General features: G+C 50.5%; 2 protein-coding genes across 2 annotated transcripts in view; one reads left to right on the top strand and one right to left on the bottom strand.

The window, feature by feature from the left end:
* Window positions 1-5,605: 5,605 nt before the first annotated feature.
* Window positions 5,606-7,301, top strand: CD52 (CD52 molecule). The gene is made up of 2 exons (XM_012645944.1): window positions 5,606-5,785; window positions 6,969-7,301. The coding sequence occupies exons 1-2, from the start codon at window positions 5,732-5,734 to the stop codon at window positions 7,095-7,097; spliced, it is 183 nt and encodes a 60-aa protein (XP_012501398.1). The 5' UTR covers window positions 5,606-5,731; the 3' UTR covers window positions 7,098-7,301.
* A 1,250-nt stretch (window positions 7,302-8,551) lies between these two features.
* The window catches only part of LOC105811655 (absent in melanoma 1-like protein), a 17,524-nt gene continuing 9,419 nt past the window's right edge, over window positions 8,552-16,656 (bottom strand). Inside the window, exons 15-20 of the mRNA XM_012645909.1 lie at window positions 14,122-14,251; window positions 12,605-12,744; window positions 12,075-12,198; window positions 10,440-10,598; window positions 8,843-9,002; window positions 8,552-8,742 (exon numbers count right to left, since the gene is read on the bottom strand). Of these exons, the coding sequence (XP_012501363.1) occupies window positions 8,654-8,742; window positions 8,843-9,002; window positions 10,440-10,598; window positions 12,075-12,198; window positions 12,605-12,744; window positions 14,122-14,251 (802 nt within the window). The 3' untranslated portion in view covers window positions 8,552-8,653. The remainder of the gene's footprint in view (window positions 8,743-8,842; window positions 9,003-10,439; window positions 10,599-12,074; window positions 12,199-12,604; window positions 12,745-14,121; window positions 14,252-16,656) is intronic.

Raw genomic sequence — 16,656 nt, 5'->3', positions numbered from 1 at the left:
CTGAACCTCATCTGTAAAATTAAGGTGTTAGAGTAGATTCCATCATCAGAGCAACTAGAGCCAGTGTTATTAAGAACGAACTTTGGGGTTAGGAGTCCTGGGTACTGACTGTATCCCTGGACCCGTTATACACCTTTGTTTCTTCATCTGTAAAATGGGGATAACATCCATCCCACAGGGTTGCTGTTAGGATTAAATAAGATAATGCAAAGTACCTATCAAAACACCTGTACAGAGTACGTTTGCAAAAACATTTCCTGCTATTAATCATCTTCATCATTATCTCTAAACTCTTTCAGCTGCGATGCTCTAAGAGTCGATGCCTTCTGATCTGACACCCACTTCCTTATGCCCAAGTTCAACCACCAAAGCCCTTTTTCTGCATAACTCAGACTACATTTTTTAGTAATTTATTTTCCATTTGACTTTCTAACCTACCACATTCAGGGGAGGGAAGACTCCTTAGGGCATTCTTTATACACCAATTTGAAGCTAAAGAAGAGCTACCAATTACAGGGTGCCTTCCAAGCACCAGGTGCCAACATTCATTATGAGGTTTACAGATGAGAAAAGTGAAGTGATAGGCTGGCGCAGTGGCTCATTCCTGTAATCCTAGTACTTTGGGAGGCTGAGGCAGGAGGATCACTTGAGGTCAGGAGTTCAAGACCAGCCTAAGCAAGAGTGAGATCCCCGTCTCTACTAAAAATAGAAAAAATTAGCCAGGCATGGTGATGCGTGCCTGTTGTCCCAGCTAATAGGGAGGCTGAGGCAGGAGTATCGCTTGCCCAGGAGTTTGAGTTTGCTGTGAGCTAGGCTGATGCCATTGCACTCCAGCCAGAGCAACAGAGCGAGACTCTGTCTCAAAAACAACAACATCAACAAACAAAAGCAAGAAAAGTGCCAAGAAAAGTGCAGTGACTTCCTCAAAACTACACAGGAAGCAGTAGAAGTGGATTCAAATCCAGAAATGCCGGCCTCAAGAGTCCATGCTCTTTCTAGAAACTCCCACTCCAATAAAACAGGCAGGCAAAGGTAAGCCAAGCACACAGGTGCTGTGGACCCACTGCCAAGGGAGGGGTTTGGGCGAAAAGTGTGACCGGAGGTTGGAGATGTGAGGACACTTGTTGCTGAGCTGCTCCCAGAAGGTTATTTGAGGTCTGAGGGTATGCTGGGGCCAAGTGTTTTTTTGGGTGGGAGCTGGGATCATGGAGAGTAGCAACCTTGTGCTGTCACCTTGCTCATGTAGGTACACCAGCATGGGGAGCAGGAACTCTGCCCTTAGGAGCCCTACTGTGGCCTGCATCGTGCTTCCTGTCTCAGTGAGGACAGGAGTATCAGTGGCATTTACCCAGGTGTCAGAAGTTACCCCATACCTCCCTGGCCTGAAGACTCTGTGGCAGCCAGATGTGCTGAGAACATCTATTAATAGTTCTTGGGAGGGAGGTCAGAGCCCTCTAACCTGACCCAACACTTGTTTGATTTTTTTAAAAGAAAGTTTCTCCAGTGAAAATGTGTACTTTTATAATAACACTCTGATTTCCCCTCATCATCTTCAGCTTAGCGTGACATTTGGAGCCTTCATTCTGAGTCCTGCCCTTCTTACGTTCCAGAAACCATCATGTTTTTTCCTAAGTTCCGGCTTCTCCTTCGAATGGGAACATCCTCCCTTGCCTTTTCTGCTTGGGAACATCCCACTGGATCCTTTGAGAACCAGTTCAAATGTACCCTCTTCCATGGAATCATCTGTTGTTCACTCCCACTCTGCCCAAGCAGAATCACACTCCACCAGCTAAAAGCCCTGCTGCCATTGCTGCTTTGTTATTCAATTTTGTGATTATTACAGTATAGGTCTCCTCCCTTGACTATGAACTCCTCAAGGGAAGGGACCCTTACTCATTCATCTTGCCTAACACAGTAGGTGTCAATAAACTCATTAAAAGAGTGAATGAGCAAAAGAATGAATGGATGGATGAAGGTTTACCTTGGAGTCACCTATGGCTGTGGTCCCCAACCCCCAGGCCTTGGACCAGCGCCAGTCTGTACCAGTACTGGTCTGTAGCCTGTTAGGAACCAGGCCACCCAGCAGGAGGTGAACAGTGAGCAAGTCAGCGAAGTTTCATCTGTATTTACAGCCACTCCCCATCGCTCGCATCACTGCCTGAGCTCCGCCTCCTGTCAGATCGGCAGCGGCATTAGATTGTTATAGGAGCGTCAATCCTGCTGTAACCTGTGCGTGTGAGAGATCTAGGTTGCACGGCTCCCTTGTGAGAATCTAATACCTGATGATCTGCAGTGGAGCTGAGGCGGTGATGCTAGGGCTGGACAGTGGCTGCAATTGTAATAAATGTGATGTGCTTGAATCATCCCGAAACCATCCTCCTCCCCTCCCCTGATCTGTGGAAAAATTGTCTTCCATGAAATCAGTCCCTGGTGCCAAAGAGGTCGGGGACTGCTGCTCTATGGTACTGTTGAATCCCAGCCCTCTCTCAGTGAGGATGAAAGATTTAGGGCAGATCACATTACAACATGTGCTGCAACTCTCTTCCCCTCCCGCCACCCGTTATATTCCATTCCATCATTGAATGAGTATTGAGCACCTGCCCTAAGTGAGACTGTGCTAGGCCCTGGGGACAGTCGTCAAAGCCGGTGTGAAAGTGGAATGGGGTAGTGGTCTAGGTGCTTTGCATGCCCAGATCACTGTTGTTCTGCAGGTCTCAACACAAACATTTCCTGAGTGGTCTTTCCTGACCGCTGACCTAGAAGGTGTCCCCCCCACATTTCTCTCTTCTCACATTACCCTCTTGACTTCCTCATGCCATTTACTGCAATCGATTTGTCTTCTCCTATTCAAACGTCAGCTGCACGAGGGCAGGGACTGTCTTTTTGTTCGCTGCTGTATCCCCAGTGCCAAGATCAGCACCTGGCACACAGCAGGCACTTAATAAACGTATTACGCTATAATGCATATTTCCTTAGAATCTTTCAGTTCACCAATTCTTCCCCGGTGCCCAATAAACCTATCCACTGAGTTCTTAATTTCTACTGTAGTATTTTTTTTTTTTTTAGTTCTAGACTTTCCATTTGGTCCTTTTCTATAATTTCCAGTTCTCCATCTTTTATGTCTTTGAATAATTCAAGCACAGTTCTGTGGACGTTTGATTGACCATTCATTACCTGGATCTTCTGTGTAACTTTCTATATCTGTTGGCTTCACTTGTTTTTGTGGTCGTGTTGTCTTCAGTTTCCGTGAGGGCTGGGCTGTTGTTTCCTGTACACTCTTATTCCTCAAGGTGTAACCCTTCATGGTCCCAACCCAAAGCCCAGTGGGAGAGTCTGTCAGGGCCTCCCTTTCTTACAGGGTTTGGAACTATAGTTTTCTCCCCCAGCCCCATTTGTAGAAAGCACTGCTCAGTTTCTCAGCTGTGTCTTCTGCAAGGGAGAAAAGCAGCCTAAGTGAAGGGCTCACGTCTTTCAGCCCCTTAATTCTCTTCTGCACCGGTAACTCTTCAATACTGACTGTGCTATTGTCCCATAATAAATATTTACTGAATGTATGGACGCAGGCCCGCGAGGTTTGGAGGTGGGTTACGCTCATTTACATCCTGTTACATGCACTTGTTCTCTCTGGCATGTTCTGTGCTGTGCTGAGTAAGAGGTGACAAGACCTACTCCCAACCCTCAAGGGACCAGACCCTCCTGTTGGCAGACACGATCTTTAGAACAGAGATCAACAGAAGGGGCTCTTGGAACACTGAGCAAAAATTCCCCCTCTTGGAGGGAGTTTCCCAGGGGAAGTGGAAAGTTTCCCCTTCTGAGCTAAGAGGAATAAGCAGGAGTTTGCCAGGTAGATACCTGGAGAAGGGCTTTCCCTGAAGAGCAAACACATGGGCTGTCAAAGAGTCAGGGGCAGCTGGCAGACGCAAGGTGGGTGTGGCTGAGGGCTAAGAGGTGGTGTAGATGGGGGTCGGGGGAGGTTAGAGAACCCAAGACGGGAGGCTGGGGAGGAAGGCAGGGGCCTTGGTTGTCACACTAAGGAGTTTGGTCTTGATCCCTGGAGAGCTGCAGGGGGTGTGGACTGAGATTTCCCATCTTGCTAGTTAAGGTTAAGATGTCAGGTTTGGCGAAGGTGGATAGTGAGACATGCAAGTCGGGAGATCTAGGTTCTACCCCCAGCTCTGCCACTCACCTGCCCTTCTTTGGGCCCTCAGTTTTCCCATCTAGAAAATGGGGGTTTCCCAGGGCTCTTTAAGTTTTGTGGCCAGGATCCTGCCTATTCAGATGTTATCCAGATAGAATGTAACTGCTCAGAGGGCAGGGGAGAAGGCTTGAAGCCCCTACTGCCTTCCTCAGGTACTGACAGACTCCAGATGTCCTTTCATGGCCCAAGTCCTGATGACCCTTAAGAGCCCTTCCAGCACCCTCAGGACTGCCCCCTCCCCCCGCCACACACACACCCCCCAGCTCAGTTTCACAACACAGCAGGGTGTCAGGAATTGAAAATGAAGCTTCTGGGGTTTGCAAGAAAATGTTTACAAATGAGTCTGGCATTTGGTATCCTCACACTCATCTCCAGCACAGAGAAACTACAACACGCTGCCCCAGGGCTTAGCCTGCCCACCTGCCTCTTTGCAAGAGGGGAGAAGATTGCCCAGTGTGATAGAACCAATTTTCAGCAGAGGAATCTTGGACTTCAACATGTTTCCTGTTTCCTGGGCCAGTGCCCTCTGGCACCTGCCACCTCCCTGGTTCTCATGAACTCCCAGAATCACCCACCCCCACAGGTACACCAAAGACAGCTTAGAAGTTTTGAGTCACCAATCAGGAGAGACCTCCAAGTCAAGGAGTAGAGCGGGTGGGAGTGATCGGTGGTTGGGGGCTCCTTCCTCTTCCCTCCCTACCACTTGCCTCCTCCCTTTCCACTTCCTTCCTCTTATCAGTCTTGACCTCAGTTCTTTCCTTTTGAGCTGGCCTCGGCCAGGGGCTAGAGGCCCCTAAGGGTCCACTCAGGTCTTTCCTGGGCTTGTAACACAAGGCCCAAAACCGCACCTGCAGTCCCAGCTACTCAGGAGGCTGAGGCAGGAGGATCGCTGGAGCCCAGGAGTTTGAGGTTGCTGTGAGTTATGATGATGCCACTGCACTCTAGCCCAGGCAACAGAGTGAGACTCTGTCTCTAAATAAATAAATACTCTCCAAACCTTCATTCAGAACCTGCAATCGATCTACAACCTTATCTTGAATCCTAAATCTATGCCAACCTTTCTCCTTCAGCTCCTGTCCACTGCCGCAATCTTCTTTAACAACAAACCCATTTATAGAATATTTACTATGCATTCTTTTTAAATGGGTTATTATTACATTTAATCCTCCAGCAGCTCTTTTGTGAAAGGCCCAGAGAGCTATAGTTTCTGGCCCAGGGTCTCGAGTTGTTAAGTGATGAGACTCCGCCCAGGAGGCACCAAGCCCAAGCCCTGTTTTGGCCTGTTCCCTCTCCAGAACTCATCGCCTTAGAACCTGGGGCCTGCTGTCATTAACCCTGAGACCTGTAGAAAGGAAGCAGCACCCTCCCCCACCCTGTAGGCCCTCCTTCCTCTCTCTCCCCTACCCCGCCTCCCCTGACCCCAGGTTCAAAAGCAGCCGACAGAGGACTGCACACAGCCCCGCGCCCTCATTCATTGCTCATCGCGCTCATCGCCAAAGCTGCTACCAAGAGAGCCACCAAGATCTTCCCGAGATGAAGGGCTTCCTCTTCCTCTTCCTCACCATCAGCCTCCTGCTTATGATTCAGGTAAGAGCAGTCTCTCAGAGCCCCTGGCACTCCCCAAACCTGCGTGGCACAGCAGGAGGAAACACAGGCTCCCAGAGACCCAGCCTTCTCCCTGGGGAGTAGAGGCAGAAAGGCCCCACCGGGGGAACCAGGGATGCAAGGGACCCAGCTGCTCAGCCTTCTAGCCCTTCTGGCTGGGGCTGGATTGCTTGAGGGCTGTGCCTGATAGAAGCCTGAATCCACAGCTGGGAGCACTTACAGGGTGCTAGGCACGCTGAGGCACCCAAGGGGTGCTGTGGGATAATAGGGAATTAGGAACCCTGGGAAGACAGCCCTGAGTGAGAATGGCACGGACCCACAGGGAGCCTGTGGAGATGGTCCTGGAGGGCCAGGAGATGTCCAAGTGGAGCCTGCTCTGGTTCTGGAGGTGGTGGGGGACTCCCATCGCCCCCACTAGTCCCCCGCCAGAGAGAAGTCCGGATACTTGGAAATCCAGAACTCTCCCACTGCGGAAACAGCTGGAGTCTCAAAACCAACTGCTATTGCAGGAGGCAGCTTCGGTAGCACCCTCCCCCATGTGCCCAGGGACATGAGTCAGTGTGGGAGACAGGGGCCATCAAATTCCTGATCAAGAACAGCTTGCTCGAGCATCAAGAACAGCTTGATTGCCATCAAAAACAGCTTAATCTCCATCCAGGGCAGCTTTAGTTGTAGCTTGATCAAGCATTAAGGACAGCTTGATCACCATCTGGCCATTTCCCTGCCCCCCTCCCACACACCCACCCACACTTGGCCAAGTGCTTCTCACTCAGCCCCAGGTCATGTGACCCTCACAGCTGCAATGATCTTCTCCCGATTCGGAAGGTGAGGAAACCGAGCTCGGAGGCCAAGCCCCTTGCTGGGCTAGTAAGGTCAAGGGCTCAGGCTTCCCTGTCTCCCTGTCCGCTGGCTGGAGGGGCTGGTGGCCTGGGAGAGAGGACAGGAAAGGTTCTGTGGGGGATGGGCCAGGGAGCACTTTTGTCCCTCCCCTTGTCAAGGCAGGAATCAGCCAAACATCCCGACAGGACCTTGTGGTGTAAGTCGTGGTTATGTGGGACAGAGCTGAGGACTGTTTTATGCAGTTGCAGGAGAGGACTGTGTCTTTAAATAATGAGCAGGAGATTCAAACGTGCCCCCTGAGTGTCCCCTGCTTCTCCTCTTGCAGATACAAACCGGAGTCTTGGGAAACGAGACCAGCAGTGGTAACGAGGTCCTGGCGTTCCGTGATGTGGGCGGAGGCAGCTTCCTTTTCTTCTTGACCAACACCCTGATACACCTCTTCCACCTCAGCTGAGGTGACGTGCCCCAGCCCCCCGAAACAGCTGCCACAGTCACTAGCAAGAGAATCCCTCCTGATACTTGGGAGGGGCCGATGCCAGAGATCACCAGGCTGTAGCAATCGACAGGCAGGGCTGTGGGGGCCATGGCCAAACTGGGGCAGTACTGATGAGGCAGGGCAGGCAGCCCCCAACCGGGGGTCAATAAAGTTATCTTCATACTTGGAGTGGGCTCCTGTGTGTGGTTACTGGATATTGCTGAGCCCCGAGAGCCAGATGTGCAACAGCACCAAGGAGCTTCCCAGGCCCCCGCCAGCAGGGAAGTGGCGCCAGGGAGCCCACAGCCCAATGCTGAGGGCTGCAGCCCAGAGCCTGGCGTCCTCACCAACTCCTTCAGGTGCATTTCCTTTAGTTGGCACTAGGTGTTTGGGAATGATGGTCCCAGAGATCCCACCACCCTGCCCCCAGACCTTGGACATCCCAGGCCCAGACAGCCCCTACCCCAGTACTGGGTGTCCCCAGAGTGACAGATCCAGGGAGATCCTCAGTCCCAGGAATACACCCCCCCATTCTCTGGGTCCCCAGAAAATCCACCCCACAAGCAACTGGGGGCTGTAGAAGGATGACAGGGCAGCTCTCTACGCCCCACCCCCTACCCACTGGCTGGGAAAGCGGTAAGGACAGACGGCTGCTCTAACCATTCCTACTCTCCTGGGCTTGGGGTGTGCAGTTGGGAGCTGCAGGGAGTGAAGGGAGGCCCAGAGCAGCCCCCAAGGGCCCCTCCCATTTCAGCCTCTTCCTTGAGGACCTCGGGGGACAGAGGGAGCTCCTCCTCTTCTGTGTCCTGTCCTCTCTGAGCTGGGTTAGGGACCCAGCCCCCCTGTCCTGGCTTCTTTGACTGAGGCCAAACCTTTAGACCTTGAGACCAGAGTTGGGGGGAAGTAGAGTGGAGCCCTGAGGGCACAGCCCTTTGGGGTGTGGCCCCCACTCAGCTCTCTTGCCTGGCACACTCAACTTCTATATTTTCACCCCTGGATTTGTCTGCATCCTAGAACATTTCCCCTTGCCACCTCTAACCTGGCTAACTGCTTTCTACTTCTACTTCTCAGCTGAGCGCCCCTCTTCCAGGCAGCTGGTTTAGGTTCGGGCTCTGTGCGTCCCTCCACTTCTGTTCTTACCCTGTCGCGATCATCACCCTACCTGTCGAATCCTGGACTGCGAGTTCCGGGAGGGCGGAACAGCCCAGTGCAGACCCCACCCAGGGCAAGCTCAAGGAACACAACGTCTGGGTGACTGCCCAAGACACGCTCTGCAGGCAGTCTAGTCCCAGCGCTCCTTCTGGTGGCAGAGGGAGGCAGTACATCTGCCCCCAAAGCTGGAGCCGAGGAAAGCTGCCAGCCTGAGTGTGTGGAGAAGGCGGCAGGTGCACAAATCTCCACCCTGCCCACAAATATCAAGGTGCACAAAGATGAGGACACCTGGAAGCATATTAGAAAATAGCTTATGTTACAACAAAAACTCTATAAAAACATTCATCCCAGCAAACGCCGCCGGGGCTGGGGGTGAGAGGCGTTCAAAGCACGTGGATGGTCCAGATTTGGGACACCCTCTCCTTGGCCAGCTCCCATAGCACCACATGGTCCCGGTCATAGCCCCGGCCACCTGGAGGTGGAGGAGTAAGAGATGGGGAGACAGTCAGAACTGGGGACCCCACTGCTTTCAGCCCCCTCAGAGGCCCTCTCCCATGCACACCCCACATTACCCTTCACATCCAGGATCTGGCCTTCGAACATCTGGCTGCAGATGTGGCCTGATTCATTGATGCTCCACGTCTGGCGCGGCAGGCGGCTCTCAGCCCACAGCACCACCTTGGAACCTGGGCTGGGGGGTCCGATCACCTGCAGGCTCATGGTGGGGGCCACCTGAGGCCCCAGGAGGTCATCAGGCACTGCTCCCCGCACAGGGCCTCCACCGTACCCAAGACACCCTTGACACATGTGGCTTTGAATCCTGGCTCTATGGATCGAAACCCTGGGCAAGTCTCTTAACCCTTCTGAGCTTCGGTTTACTTGGGGATGGGAGTTTCCAAAGGCTGGTTTTTGTGAGGGTTCAATGTGAGAAACCATAACAGGGCTGGAAAAATATTAACTCCTCCAGGAAGCCTTCCATCATTGACTTCCAAAACACAGGCTTTAGCATCAGACAAACCTGCACACATTTACTGGCTGTGTGACTTTCAGCAAAATACTTAACCTCTCTGTGCTCTGGTTTTCTCACCATAAAATGGGGAGTATAATAGGACCTGCCCTGTAGTGCTCTAGACTAAGGATTATAGGAGAAATTCGTGTGAAGGGCACCTCACACATAGTCTTCTCTCTCATGCCAAGGAAAGGACAAAACTTCTCAATGGCCTACAAAGACCTCCACTCCCCATAACCTTTCTGCCCTCATCTCCTGCTACCTCCCTCACTCACTTCACTCCAGCCACTCAGGTAGGCTTGCTTCTCCTAGAAAATGCCAGGCATGTTCCCCCCTCAGGGGCTTTGCACTTGCTGTTCCCGCTGCCTGGAATGCTCTTCCCTCAGACATCTGCACAGCTGCCTCCCTCAAATGTCACCTTCTCAGGAAGGGCCCCCCTTGTCAGTGCTACCTGATACTCTCTATTCTCCTTTCTTGATTTCTCCTTCCTTTTTTGCACTTTCATCCTCTAAGACACTAAGATATTTTACTTTAAATAAGTTGTTTCTGTCTCTCCCCACTAGGATGCAAGCTTCAAGAGGGCAGGAGTCATTTCTCACTGCTGTATCCCTGTCACCTAAAACAGGGCCTGGTACATAGTAGGAGCTCAGGAAATGTCTGTGGAGTCGATCTATTATTATTAACAGGATTCAAGTTCTGTCATGGGATATCAGAGCTAGGGGGTTCCTTAGAACTGTGGTTCCCAACCCCTGGGCCACAGCCTGGTCCAGGCCTGTGGTCTGCTAGGAAGTGGGCCACGCATCACTGCCTGAGCTCCACACCATTCCCTCCTCCCCACGACACTCCACCCCCTTACCCCTGGTCTATGGAAAAAATTGTCTCCCATGAAACTGGTCCCTGGTGCCAAAACAGTTGGGGACCACTGCCTTAGAAGCATCTGGTTCAATGCTCTTGTTTTACAGACTGAGGCCCAGAGAAGAGTATGACTTGCCCAGAGAATGCAGGGTACACAGCCTCCCCAGGGTCCTGGCTTCTGTGTACATCTCTCTGCATCTGTGGCCCGAGGGTGCGTCCTGTCCCCGATTGGGCTGGCACTCCCCAAGGTGGGCCTGCACATGCATAGGGCCTGTGTGTCCCTGTCCTAGCCCCTACGTCAGTACCTGGTTCTTCAGCAGCCCATCCTCGTAGTACCAGATGCAGCTGCCTCCAGCTCGGGGATCGGAGACCACCACGCGGCCTGCCTTCATGTCCTCCACGTGGTCCGGCACTGCCAGGAATCCCCCCAGTGCTGCATTCCAGAGGCGGAAATAAACCCGGCGCTGGTGGTGGGGAGAGGCTGAGTCAGGGGTCCCGGGCAGGGATGCCCCAACCTGGGCCCCCAGTACCCTCAACTCTGGACTCTCCAGTGTCAAGGTCCCAAGTCCTCCTTCCTGCCTCCAAACTTTCCTTGACCCTGCTTCTAAGTCACCGTTTCTACATACACATAAGGAGGGCATGCGCGTCATACGCGCACACACAGTTGCATGTTCATAGATACCCACAGATATGGACGAACTGACAGATACACTCATGGTCCACGTGGTAGCACAGAAGTTCACAGAAAACACAAACGCTGGATACACGCAGCCACACAAAGTCACACATCCTAACCAATTAGTCCTAACCTCTGTGCCAGGCACCTCTGTTTGCTGCAAGGACAGCTGTGTGTAGAACTACAGATGTGCACAGGCCCATGCTGAAGAGGGCCCCACTGGGGCGGACACTGGGCTATAGACATTGGACCTGGCCCTGCCACAAATCAGCTGGAGGTCTTAGATGGTGGCGACAGTAATAATAATAATAATAATAATAATAATAATAATCGCAGCTAATGTTTGTTGAGTGCTTACCCACTCAAGCACTGTTCTAAGGATTTTACATACATTATTTATCTTTAATCTTCAAAACAAACCCATGACACATATTGTCACCATTTTAAAGATGAGGAAATGGAGGTCCGAGGAAGTATAGTGCCTGCCCAAGATTGCAGAGCAAATCCTTGTCCACGTCTCTGGGCCTTTACTTCCCCATCTGTAAAATGTGAGGAGCGGCGATAACCTCCAAGATTTCTTCCAGCACTCGTGTTACGAGAGTGGAATACAGCGACTACACAAATATCCTCAGAGACACACACACTCTTAGCAGTGTCACAGGTGCAAGCATGCACAGCCATAAATACGCTCCTACAGACACACACGCACACACACACAGGTCATCGCCAGAGCACACAGACGCATGGACACAAATAATATCATGGGCACCGCAGTACCCTCCGATGGGCACATACCTGCCGACACACGCACACAGAGCCCATGGCTGTGCTGTTGCGTAACTGCATGTGTGCATAAATGAGACCCACGTCCCACCGTGCAGCCACAGATAGACAGAAACACACGTGTAGACATGGTGTTGCCCCAAGTGACGTGTGGTTACTACCAGTTGGTGGCATGTGAGATCATTTTTAGTCCTATGTGGATAAACTTATTTTTGCAAATTTAATGGTAATGTATTTATTATAATGTCTATTAAGAAAAAAATCATACATATACATTAAACTCATGACTTTATGGATATTATTCCTTAGGACAAGGATAAGGTAAAAAAGTGAGTTGATTTAGAGAAAAATATTAAGTAGATAATGGTTTAAGAGGAATGATGATGTGGCAAAAACTGTGACAAAAGTACACAAATGCTGTGTTTGGGAAACGCACAGATAGACACACGCCCAGACAGGCCCACCCAGACGCACCACTCACCTGCTTGATGGGGTAGAGGGAGCCCACCCGCTGCGTGCCGCTGTAGGTCAGCCAGTTGGTGATCTCACAGCTGCCTACCAGCCACTGGCGGCCCCGGAAGTCGCTATGCTCACACAGCACCCAGCTGGGCCCAGCAGGTGCCAGAGACACAGGGACACAGACACACACACACAGAGACAGACAGGAAGAGGAGGAGGCAGGGATGTCAGAACATTCTCCACCCCCTCTTCTCTCATGCTGGGACCCCACTGCGTGGGATTAGGGTCCTGAAGCAGGAGGAGGAGGCTGGGAAGTAGGTTGGGGGTTTGCAGGACAAAGTAGGTCCTGAGAGGCCCACCGGCCAGGGGCCCTTCTCAGTCCGCAACTCCCTCCTTCCCGGCTCTGAGGGGAGCGGGCAGAAGTGGGACTAGGGAGAGGCCAGAGGCTCTGGGATCTCCTCCCTCTACTCTTCCCTGCCAGCTGTCCCTGCATCCCAGCCGTCCCTGCATCCTGGCTGCCCCTGCATCCCAGCCTCCCCACAGCGCACTCACACGCCCCCCTTGATCCGCACGGACAGCACGTGGTTGTTGAAGCCCTCTGCTTGCAGGCTCCGCACCTCCCCGCTGAGCTCAATCTCCTTCCCCTCGAAGCACTCGAGTCCATACAGGAAGATGGAGGGCTCTGAAAAGTACTGGGGGCCCAGGGCACGGAGGACGGTGAGGCCATGAGAGCCTGAGTCCCGACAGCCCCCCAGCCCCAGACACCCGACTCCCAGCTGTATACTTCAGGCCTTCTTCCCTCCTGAGCTCTGTCCCACAGGGCCACTGACTCCTGGACGCTGCCAGCTGAGTGTCCCGGATCCTCAAATGCATGTGCCAGACTGGGCCCAGGGTTCCCCCTCAAACCTCCTTTCCAGTAAACGGCACTTTCAAGAACCAACAGCCAGGCTGGAAACCTGAGGCTATTCTATATCCCCTCCTTGTCATCATCAACATAGAAACAATATTGGTGATGACGGCATTTCTCATTTCTTCGGGTCTTAGTACATGCCAGATTCGGTGCTAAGCGCTTTTTATCTGATCTCATTATAACACTTCAACAACCCTATAAGGTAGATCCTATTATTACCCCCATTGAATGGAGGGGAAACTGAGGCTGGAGAGGGTAAACTGCTTTTTCAAGGCCCTAAAGCTGGGCTTCAGAACCAGGTCTGTCTTCAGAGCCCAACATACTGTTGTAAGGGGCTTGGACTCTGGAGCCTGCTGCCTGGGGACAGACCTGGCTCTGCCTGTCACCAGTTGTGTGAGCTGGAGCAAGTCGCTAGACCACTCTGTGCCTCAGTTTCTACAATTGGAAAAGGAGATAATAATGGTAACACACCTCTTAGGATTGTGGTAAGGATTAAAGGTCTTAGTCCATGGGAAGCCTTTTAAATGCCACATGGCGCATGCTATGTGCTCAGTAAGCGTCAGCTGTTCTGACAGGGTGCTGCCCACACAGTCAGTCACCAAGTCCTACAGATGCTAGATCTTTATTTTGGTCCCTGTCACTTCCATCCATCTCTTCCCAGGTCCAGGGTACCACCATCTATTCTGGGTCGCTATAGCAGCAACCCCACTGCCTTGTCCCGTCTGCAGCAGAGCCAACTTCCTAGTTGGTCCTGTTACTCCTCCCTGCAGGGACCAACACCTGGGCAGCGCTGGCCCCTGCTCCAGGGATGGGAGAGATTAACACCTGAGTGCTAATTAACATCCCTGCACTACTTTTGTATCTGGATACCCCACTCTGTGTGTAATCTTTATGGCCATGTGACCATGCACTCCTTGAAGGCAAGGTGTGTCCAATTTTGTGCAGTGTCCTCAGGTCCCATTTTAGTGGGTGCTCAATGGATAGTGGTAAATTGAACTGGCTTTGAAGCCCAGAGTCAAGGAGACCTGGGCAGTTCTGAAAAAGATGGAATTCAACCCCCGCACAAGCTCACTAGGCAGCGAGAAGAGGGTCTGTGCCCAGAACCTCCTGCAGCAACCTCTGCCTCCAGGGTTGCCTGTAACTGGACAGGAAGACTCACCAGGGGTACCTTCCGGAGAGAGCCCAGGACTGTGGAGGCCAGGCAGCCCATGGCCGTGAGAGTGGGGAACTCGCCCTCAGAGAGAATGTGCTGGTCACCCTCAAAGTTCTTCTCATCAAACAGGATCCAGCTGGGGAAGGGGAAGAATGGAGAAGGTGAGGGGGTATCTGAACCTACCCTGTGCTCAGCCTGCCCAGGTCCCCCGAGATGCACAAGAGTAGACACAGACTTGATCGTGCTCTCCTAGCCCAGGGGAAGTCAAAGATGAACAGGTACTGCAGCAGCATGGACTTAGGTCAGACTTAAGAAAGCACTGAATGAAATCCTACTGCCCCTCTGGAGGGGAATTTGGCAATATTAAACAAAACTCCACGGCAATTACTCTGCAATCCCATATCTAGGAATCTAACCCAAGGACACCCTTCAAAAATATGAAATAACACACACACGAGGCTTTTCATTACAGCACTGTTTGCAATAGCTAAGAGTGGAAGCAGCCCAAATGCCCACTAACAGGGGATTGGCTGAATAAGTTAAGAAGAAATGGAGTATAACATAGCAGTTAAGAGGAATGAGAAAGTGCTCTTAAAGGGATATAAATTCTCACCCCCTAAAATGGCTTTATTCAAAAGATAGATAATAACAAATGCTGGCAAGGATGTGGAGAAAGGGGAACCCTTGTACACTGTTGGTGGGAATGTAAATTAGTACAGCCACTATGGACAACAGTATGGAGGTTCCTCAAAAAACTAAAAATAGAACTACCATATGATCTAGCAATCCCACTGCCAGGTATGTATCTAAAAGAAAGAAAATCAGTACATCGAAGAGATACCTGCACTCCCATGTTTACTGCAGCACTATTCACAATAGCCAGGATTGGGAATCAACCTAAGTGTCTATCAACAGATGAACAGATAAAGAAGATGTGGTGCATATACACAATGCAATATTATTCAGCCATAAATAGGAATGAAATCCTGTCATTGGCAACAATGTGGATGGAAGTGGAGGCCATTATGTTAAGTGAAAAAAGCCAAGCATGGAAAGACAAATTTCACATGTTCTCATTCATATGTGGGAGCTAAAAATTAAAACAATTGAACCACAGAGAGTAGATAGAGAGTAGAATGATGGTTACCAAAGGCTGGGACGGGTAGCAGGGGACACAGGGCGGGGTGGGGGGTAAAGTGGAAATGGTTAATGGGTGCAAAAATACAGTTAGGCAGAATGAATAAGATCTAGTGTTTTATAGAACAGAGTGACAATGGTCAACAGTAAGTTATCATATATTTTAAAATAACTAAAGGAGTGGAATTAGAATGTTCCTAACACAAAGAGAGGATAAATGGTTGAGGTGTTGGATACCCCAATTAGCCTGACTTAATCATTATAGATTGTATGCCTTTATCAAAACATCGCATGCACCCTATAAAGATATACACCTATAATGTACCCATGATAAGGAAAAATGAAAAAACAATTTTTTTAAAGGGATATAAAGTGATCTCCAAATAGTTAAATGAAAAAAATGAGACATATAACAGTGTTTACAGTACACGTCCTTAAAAGATTGAAATATAGGCCAGGCGCAGTGGCTCACACCTGTAATCCCAGCACTTTGGGATGCCGAGGCAGGAAGATCACTTGAGGCCAGGAGTTGAGACCAGCCTGAATAAGAGCGAGACCCCTTCTTTACCAAAAAAAAATAGAAAAATTAGCCAGGCATGGTGGCCTGCACCTGTAGTCCCAGCTACTTAGGAGGCTGAGGCAGGAAGATCACTTGAGCCCAAGAGTTTGAGGTTGCAGTGAGCTACAATGAGGCCACTGCACTCCAGCCTGGGTGACAGAGTGAGACTCTATCTCAAAACAAAACAAAACAAAACAAAGATTGAAATGTAACTCACATACCATAAAATTCACTCTTTTAGAATATGCAATTTGGTGGGTTTGTTTTTTTTTTAGTATATTCACCAGGCTGTAGAATGCTCCCTTTTGTGTAAGGAAATGGGGAAGGAGGGAAACAAAATAGATTTGGTTTCTATAGGTATATGTAAATTTATTATGAGTATATATTTGCTTATATCTTCAAAAAGAAACAATGGATAAATAAACCAAACACTAAAAATAATGATTCCCTACAGGGGAGGGAGGGGAAAAAGTGTCAGGGACAGAGAGGGAAGCTATTGGCTTTGGAACTGCTATAGAATGAATGTTTTATGTCCCCAAAATCATATGTTAAAGCCCTAACCCTCAATGTAATGGTATTTAGAGGTAGGGCCTTTGGGAGGTAATGAGGTTTAGATGAGGTCATGAGGGTGGGACCCACAATGGACTAGTGTCCTTGTAAGAAGAGGAAGAGACAGGAGCTCACGCTCTCTCTCTACTAATGTGAGAACACAGCAAGAAGGCAGCCTTCCACAAACCAGGCAGAGAGTCCTCACTGGGGAACTGAATTGGTCAGTACCTTCTTGGACTTCCCACCTTCAAAACTGTGAGAAAATAAATTTCTGCTTTTTAAACCAAGTGTCTATG

Source organism: Propithecus coquereli, unplaced genomic scaffold (assembly GCF_000956105.1).
Source record: "Propithecus coquereli isolate 6110/MARCELLA unplaced genomic scaffold, Pcoq_1.0 Scaffold239, whole genome shotgun sequence".
In the NCBI taxonomy this organism is placed as follows: domain Eukaryota; kingdom Metazoa; phylum Chordata; class Mammalia; order Primates; family Indriidae; genus Propithecus; species Propithecus coquereli.
The sequence above is the reverse complement of the archived record's forward strand: the minus strand, read 5'-3'. Positions and strand labels throughout refer to the sequence as shown.

What these genes read in the sequence shown, in the direction of transcription:
- CD52 (XM_012645944.1), top strand. Translation starts at nt 5,732, where the DNA reads ATGAAGGGCTTCCTCTTCCTCTTCCTCACCATCAGCCTCCTGCTTATG. An exon ending in GCCTCCTGCTTATGATTCAG is followed by an intron (nt 5,786 to 6,968) that starts GTAAGAGCAGTC and finishes CTCCTCTTGCAG; the next exon opens with ATACAAACCGGAGTCTTGGG.